Raw genomic sequence first — 8298 nt, forward strand, 5'->3', positions numbered from 1 at the left:
ATCCATTTATTTCAACAAAGTAACTGTATTCTGAATACCACCTTTTTAAACGGTAACTGTAACGGAATACAGTTACTCATATTTTGTATTTTAAATACGTAACGGCGGTACATGTATTCCGTTACTCCCCAACACTGTGGATTATGCAGAAAAAGTAGAATTGGGCTGAAAGATCTATCGCTTTATCACCTCTTCAGGTTGTAAATCATGTTTTTAAAAAAGTAACTAAGTAATTAATTACTTTTGTAACGGGATTACTTTTTGGGGGAAGTAATCAGTAATTAGTTACTGATTACTTTTTTCAAGTAACTTGACCAACACTGCTTAGACCATCTTAGCTTATGTAAATCTACAATTCTCCTTCTTAGATCTTCACTGAGTTCCTTGGAGTTTCCCATTGTACTGAGTATTGGTCAATCTAATGAGTGCTGTCAAACAAATACTTCTTATGCTGGCAAAGAGAAACTATCAGCTGTAGTCAATTGTAATCAGTAAGAAGAAGTTAACAGACATTGGCCTTGTCAAGTTAAAAGACACTGCAGAACCTTCACCACCACTTATTAAGAGATTTAAGCAAGTAAATGTATATATTTGTATACTTTTGTCCCTGTGTGAATGAGAGAAAGTCTAATATAAATTCAAAGTTGTGCTAGTAACTCTACTTTTTTGAAGCCATTAAAGATGTATGCTGTACAATGATTTCACCCTGGATAAAGAACAGTTCAAAGAAATCATTAAAAGCCCCAAATTACCAAGCCATCAGTCCTCTTTGAAGATTCATGATCATTACAAAGCTACAGAATTTGAGACACACGAGCAACAGTCAAAGAATATTTGCTGAAACCAGTATTTACCCCTATACCTCCCTCACTCACCCACGTTAAGTACTACACATTATCACACTTCATTTCTATTGTTTTTAATACCTTTTAAAATAATAATAATAAATTACTTTTTTAAGATCAGGCATTGGAACTACAGTGTCAGGTTTACTGAAACAATTTGCACTTCTTGGTCCATGAACATCAGCACAGATTGTTTATTTTTTATTTCATGTGATAGAAAATATTATAGTGATATTTATTATTGTGCAGTTTATTGGGCTTCTGTGTCTGAAATACAATGAACTAAGTAGATCATTAAATGGAGCTTTGTAACATCAAGCCAAGACAGCCAGTACTGCATAAAGGAATTCATTTAGTCTGTAAGTTAATAAAAAAAACCAAATGAGACTTTAGTCGGCTTAATTGCACCCCTTACTACTGCATCAAAACCCTTTAAAACTGCATTTCGTTGCCCTGTACCTGTGCATGTGCAATGACAATAAAGTTGAATTCTATTCTATTCTATTTAGGTGTTGTTTCATTGCAATTACAGGACTTAACTATTTCATCCAGTTTAATACCCAATGATTGATTTGGTGGTGTTCTTGACAACCCATTGCTGTGTATTCAAAAACTCATCTCTCATCTTTCTTTGTGTTTAAAATTCACATGTAAACTAAGTGATAAACAATAAACCAGCAAACTGGAAATTTCCAAAAGCCTAAAGGACAGGATAAGAAAATACCCTCCCACTATGAATCACTCACATCTGGATACAGATGAGTCTGTATACTGTGCAGTTAACACTAGTCTTGAGCCGTCCCTCATTTCTTTGTATTTTGCCAGAAAAATTGGAAATGCGTGCAGCAATTTTTTTGAAATGTGCAAACAAAAATGGAAACATAAAATACAAGACAAACGCAGAGTTAGTGCCATTATAATGAGTTTGAAAGTCAATATTTTGGTTAAACCACCTTTATTCTTCAGCCTGAACTCTTTCAGGCAGCTTTACTCTCATTTTTTAAGTAGTCTTCAGTTATAGTTCTCCAGGCTATGACTTCAGACAATCCCACACTGCTTCAATAATACCAAGGACGAAGCTCTGATTGAGGCTAATCCATGACTTTGTTCCATTGTGTTTTTTTCTATCCAGGTTTGTTTTTACTGCATTGGCAGTGTGTTTAGGATCCTTTGTCACGTGGAAAAATGATCAAAACTTAAAATAGATTTTTTTCCTAAGTTTTTTGTTTTATGTATACACAACAGTGGTTTATCCCTTGAGTTAGGTGCATTTTTTAAAATTATTTTTTAGACCAAGTAAAATTAATCTGGTCAGGTACAAGGACTGGACTGAAAATTAGTGAAAGACCCTGAGAAAGCCTGAAGAACTGTTGCTCAAGACCACTTAAAGAAATTACAAGAAAGTCCGGCTCGTTTAGAAGCAAAACATAAAGAAAGAGCGGCTTCTCAAAACTTTTACAGCGTCTTCTAGCTTGAGTGCCATAGCCATCATAGACTGGAAACAACTGAAAGGCACAGTAACACACTACGGGATTTATTGTTCCTTCTAGTTTAATTGTAGTAACACATGCGGCAGAATATTTCATACTTTGTCTATAACCGTTGGCTTGATACTATAATATTTTGCCCTTTTGAATTTGAATTTTGGAGAATTGTGGCCATGCATAACACCAAGGACATAACTGTATTTTATCCTTTGAAAGAAATCAATACAGAGATCAAACAGCTTCTCATCCCTGTGGGAGAATATCACACAGTTTCTCTAAGTCCACTTTTTCAGTGGATTCAGCGTTTTCACCCATTACTCGGTGTGCGTTTGCTGGGTTTTATCATCAACTTATTAAATGCAAACTGTTCTTTAGTTACTTGTTTGGCTGCTATTTTTAAACCTCAGGGATGGGGAGGGATTATTGCACTACCGGCCTGAGACAAAAGAGCAGGTTTGTGGGTCTGCTGATAAGCCAGTGAGGACAAAGAAGCCTTGCTCAGTCAGCTCGGTCTGCATAGACTGAGAGGGATCAAAACAAGGTAAATGGAAAATCAACGTGTTTACTTCCAAATGGGGGAATATCCTCGGGTCAAGTAGATAAGGTATTGACTTATAAAGGAGATAACGAGGAGAGAAGGACAAGAGAACACTGGATGTTTGAAAATATGCCCAATATCTAAAACAGAAAGACTCTCTTTTCATGACATTAAAATACTGACTCCTTATTTACAAGATACAATTTAAAAAATGCAGGATGTTGTGTTCCTGTGAACTTGTACTGAGTATTTTTAGTTATACTTTTTATTTAAAACATCAGCAAATTATAGAAACTAACCATTCGAGTGTTTTTAAATGCCTTATTTTCTCAAGCTGACTGTCCTAGATTTGTAAGAGAGATGAAACAGATGACTATATTTCAGATTGTTGATGACTGGAAATTGCCCAAAGATTCTGCTACTAAAGCTTTACTTGATCTGAAAGTAAATCTGTTTATAAATACACCGAGAATCTTTGATATATATCTGCATCTTATGGTGGAAAATACCTAAAAAGAGCCTGATGCTCACTTATGGAGGTGGTGCCAGCACACTGCTTCTGACATGCAGAGCTGCCATATGTTCTGTATGTACCTCATTAATCCAGTACTTTGCTTTCTTTCCATAAACATGGACATGTTGCATGAAATCACCTCAGAGGATGCTGAATGGGAAGAGGCCTTTGCAGACTGCAGTTCTAATAAACCATTACAATCTGCTGGCAAAAGATGAAACATGTCTTTGTGACATGAGGCGCCCTGCAGGCAGCAGAGCACCCGTGAGATAAAGAAAAGTACAAATGTCAGTGGAAATTGGGCCAAAAGACGCCTGCTTGCATTGCTACTGTAAAACTCTGGATTTAAAATCAGATAAGGAAATGTACTTAAATGCCCTTTTTGGTGGGTATAGGATGCAACTTTGTTCATATAAATCTATGTAATAATATAAATCTATCGCCAGGTGAGTTAGGTTAGCATAAATACTACAAGAAAATATAAAAAAGCGCTTAAAGTGGACTACAAGCAGCTGAGAAAATATGAGATAAAACAGGCTGTCAATGTTAATTAGGGCAAACCTCACATTAGCATGTAACATGTACTTTCAGGACAAAAGTTTGATGATTAAAAGACTATATTGATACATTGGGAATTCACTCATTTGCATTTTTGTTGGGCACATAATAACATGATATTTTTCTTATTTTATTCTTGCATGTATAAACATTTATGCATAGAAGCTTCAGATGTGTTAGCTGACCCAAGCTGCTAAGCTAGCTACCGTTAAGCTACAGTAGCCTTTTTAACTGCTGGCTTATTACACCATTGCAAAAAGTAAGTCTGTGAAATTTCTTCCCTCCTGGATATTCCACCATCAACTTTAAATGGTATTGTTGCAAAGTAGCACCTCAGTAATTAAACAGTAGATCATGTACAGTGAGGGGTTTCACGGTGTTGAGGTGCACACAGTATATAAAAGCCACCCGCATTCTGCCTACTCAGTGACTGCAAACTTTCTGTGGCATTAATATCAGCATAAGGAATTGTGCTGGCAGCGTCTTGACATAGGTTTCCATTGTAAGGCAGCGCATGCAGGTGCAATGTATAGGAGACCCAGTACTTTTGTCCATATAGAGTAACTCAAACAATAGAACAACACTATATTTTTTAACCATCTTAAAGAATTGGCGCAACAGCTGGAGCAGTTAGGTTCAAATTCTAATCAAATGATCCTATTTCCCAAATTGGGAAATTGTCCTTCTGACTTTGGTGGGTCCATGTGTTTTCAAAGTGGCATATGTACTGAAAAAAAAAATTAAGGCCCCTAGGAAAAAAATCTGGGGGCCATGACTTGTTTTTTGGAATTCTCATAATTTTCATATTGTTGTTCTAACTTGAAGGATATTAGTTTGTGAACTGTATATTTTCCCCCACATCAAATACTTTGCTCTCCACACAGAGAGTTGCTTGGCCAATGTGTTAAATCTGCACTCCATGCATGTTTCTAAAAAAATCATTGTCCAAACTGAGGAACCGAGATCTTTTGTCAGCAATTTGAGTCTAATATAGAGCTAATGGTTAACACCTCAAGACCTGTAATGGAGGTAATGAAGAATAATCTGGGTGGTTTATTTTTAACTGTATGAAAAAGCTAAACACCTGCAGCAACGGAGAGTCAGTACAGAGCAAGCTAAGCAGACAAAATAGCAAAAAACAACAGTGGAGTTAGAAATACTCCACTACTGGAATATTTGTTTTGTTTGCACAACCCAACCTGATTGAGAGTTGAAATTATTTTTTCAGTTTGGCAGTCGTAAGCATATGGCAGCCAAAAAGATTCATTCAAAACAGGAGAGATCAGCGTTCTTTATACGCTCTCCATAGTTAATGTGCTAATGTGCTGTTCATGCTGGCTGGTTTCCTTGCATGCACTGGTCCCAAAATGAAGCAGTAAAAAATAACACTGTGACACCAAAAATCACCCCTCTGTCTCCCCACAGTGCTGCGAGACTGAAGTCAAGGCATCCATCAACACCGGCAGCCAACACAACCACATCTCCACCTCCTGCTGTCAGAGGCTGGGGTAAGAAACACTCTAAACACTCACTGCACATGCACCTAATATTAGCATCTTAATTTATTCTGAGAAACACATCAGCTCAGTACAAATACTGAAGTGATTCAAAAAGTAACCAAGGATAGAAGAAAGGACACTTCACAGAAGAAGTAGATTTAAATAAATGAGCTTTAAAGAGAAATCTGAATGACAACATAAAGCTCTTAAGTTTCTCCAGATTGTTAAAGATGTGATCTTAATGTCGTCTTTAAACTTTCAAATATATAATAAAGATCTTTTTTTTCTGCTGGCTATTTCGTAATTTTCCTTAAGAAAAAGAAAATCATTTCCATTTTAAAGTAAGGAGTCAGTTCTATGACAAAGTTACATTTTATCCCTACAAATATTGTGCAGCCGTTTACACCATGAGTTTGCCAAATGTGGATAAAGTTCAGGTTAATACCCGCATGCCTGTGTAGAATGTGGTTAGCGCTGAGAGACAGTTTAAAAAAACAAAAAGCACATACTCAGATTCTTTTGTTGGGCCATCTTTAGCTTTAACGACGGCGTAATTCTCCATGGCATTGCTTTAACGGGCCTTTTCAATGTCGCAACATTTATTTCTGTCAGAGTCTAATTAATTTTTTTTACCAAGCTCTTGCATTAATAATGGGAGAGTTGGACCTCAATGCAAAGACTTCTCCATCACATCCCAAAGACTCAGTGAGGTTATGGTCCAGACTCAATCCTTGCTCCCTGAACTACTCATTCATAATTGGAGCCAAGTGAATTCTTGCATTGTTATAGGAATAAGGGAAGAAAAAAAATCAATTGATGGAAGAACATGGTCATACATTTATTCAGGTAGTTAGATCGCTAAACCTAAACCTGAACCTAAACCTGATCAACTGAAGCAACCTCAGATCATAACACTGCTCCCACAGGCTTGTTCATTAAGCACCAGGCATGCTGGGAGCATCATGTCATCGACTTCTCTTCTTTCCCTGATGAGCCAATCACTCTGGAACAGGGTAAAAGTTATGTTCCCTAAGAATCTGAAGCCTTTTTTTTCTGATTAGCCTCACTGATGAGCGGTTTTCTTAAGGCTACATATTTTAGTCCCAATCCTCTGACTTGTCTTTGCATTACACATGTGGAAATCCTCTAACATTCACTCTTAAACGCAACTGTTAGTGCTTCTCTTGATTTTATGTATTGGAATTATATTTGTGTCAAAAGTATTGCTGCTAAAATGTGATATTGTACAACAGACTGAAGGAGTGCAGAGGCTACAGAACCTCCCTCTGAATGCTCTCGATTTGAAGATTTTTTTTCAGTGATAGTTTTCAGTACTTCCACTGCTACACAGGAAAAAAAACGTTTGATCGTTAATTCGGCAAACTTCATTTTCCAAATCGTAAACAAGTGTTTGTCTGCGAGTACGTGAATGTGAAAATCTGCTCCTCTGTTGCTTTTTATGATCCTAGTTAATAAAATCCCAGCAGCACCAACCTTTGATTGACATTTTAATAAAAATCAGATGCACTTTGTTTTTGTGAGGTGAAGCTGCTGTAGGTAGGTGTACTGACATGATACACCCACAAAGGCTGTTTTTGGACTGATGAAGATATTCTTCATTGTCGTCGTGTGTGTGCGCGTCTCTCTGTGTGTGTTGCTAGACTGGTGCCCAGACAGGCCAGTTCACCATGCGACGTGAACAGCTCGGTGACGGAGCTGCAGCTGCAGCTGGGAACACAGAGAGTCCAGTGTTCAGCTTACATTAAAGGTAAAAATATCACAGTGAAATCATGAATACCATTTCAAGATTTTTAAAGTGCACCGCTGACTTAAACTGGATAACATTAGCTGTGTATGAACTCTTGATGCCAATAAATGAGAACTGAAGGTCTCACGTGTGTGGGTGGAGGTAAGTGTGGAGCAAATTTCACCAAAATCTATTAAACTTTTGGCACGATGGTTTTTAAGGAATAGAAATGCCGTGTTGCCACGGCTTTCATATCCCTTACAAATGCTCCCAATAACTCTTACCAAAAAAATTGTAAAAGAAATTGAAAAGATCTGTCAAAGTTCATTTGGAGGGGTAAGAAACCCAGATTATGTATGAAAACGTTACAGCTGCCCAAAGATAAAGGGGGTCTTGCCTTTCCTAACATTTTGCTGTATAACTGGTCATGTCAAAGTAGAGTTATACATGAATGGATCCACGCATATCTAAAAGAGACAGAGAACCCCCTAGAAGCCTGGACATGTTCGCCATTTAATCTCCTAAGCGAACTAGTGAGTAAATATATTAAAAAACATAACAAAGTAATGATTGATACTTACTTAAACACATGGCGTGATATGAATAAATACACTGAAAGTAATCCTATACTGAGTTATCTAACACCTTTTATAAATAATCGGCACTTTACACCGGGAATGAAAAGTGTAATATTTCAGAGATGGTTTGGTGCAGGAATACGTGTGGTGGGTGATGTGTTTAATGGGAATGTTTGTATGTCTTTTGAGCAGGTCCAAAAGAAATATGGAATACATCAAATGGATTTCTTTTGCATTTTTACAGGCTCGTCACCTAATTACTTCACGTTTTGATACTTTGCACAATACAATGCAACTAGGAACCATGGAAAATTTCTTTTTACACTTAAATGCAGATAATAGTACTAAAAGACAGTTTTACAATACACTACAAGGTTATAACCAGTGTTGGTCAAGTTACTTTAATTACTTAGTTACTTAGTTACTTTTTAAAAACACGATTTACAACCTGAATAGGTGATAAAGCGATAGATCTTTCAGCCCAATTCTACTTTTTCTGCATAATCCATCACACAAAATGTAATCAAATGGA

At 36.8% G+C, this 8298-nt stretch overlaps 1 protein-coding gene across 1 annotated transcript in view; it reads left to right on the forward strand.

Moving 5' to 3' along the window:
* Positions 1 to 8298, forward strand: part of nrip2 (nuclear receptor interacting protein 2) — a 46607-nt gene that overhangs the window by 30945 nt on the left and 7364 nt on the right. The window contains exons 3-4 of the mRNA XM_005747252.1: positions 5368 to 5450; positions 7103 to 7209. Coding sequence (XP_005747309.1) covers positions 5368 to 5450; positions 7103 to 7209 — 190 coding nt within the window. The remainder of the gene's footprint in view (positions 1 to 5367; positions 5451 to 7102; positions 7210 to 8298) is intronic.

The sequence above is a fragment of the Pundamilia nyererei genome, unplaced genomic scaffold (assembly GCF_000239375.1).
Source record: "Pundamilia nyererei isolate P.nyererei 1_Seehausen unplaced genomic scaffold, PunNye1.0 scaffold00192, whole genome shotgun sequence".
NCBI lineage: Eukaryota > Metazoa > Chordata > Actinopteri > Cichliformes > Cichlidae > Pundamilia > Pundamilia nyererei.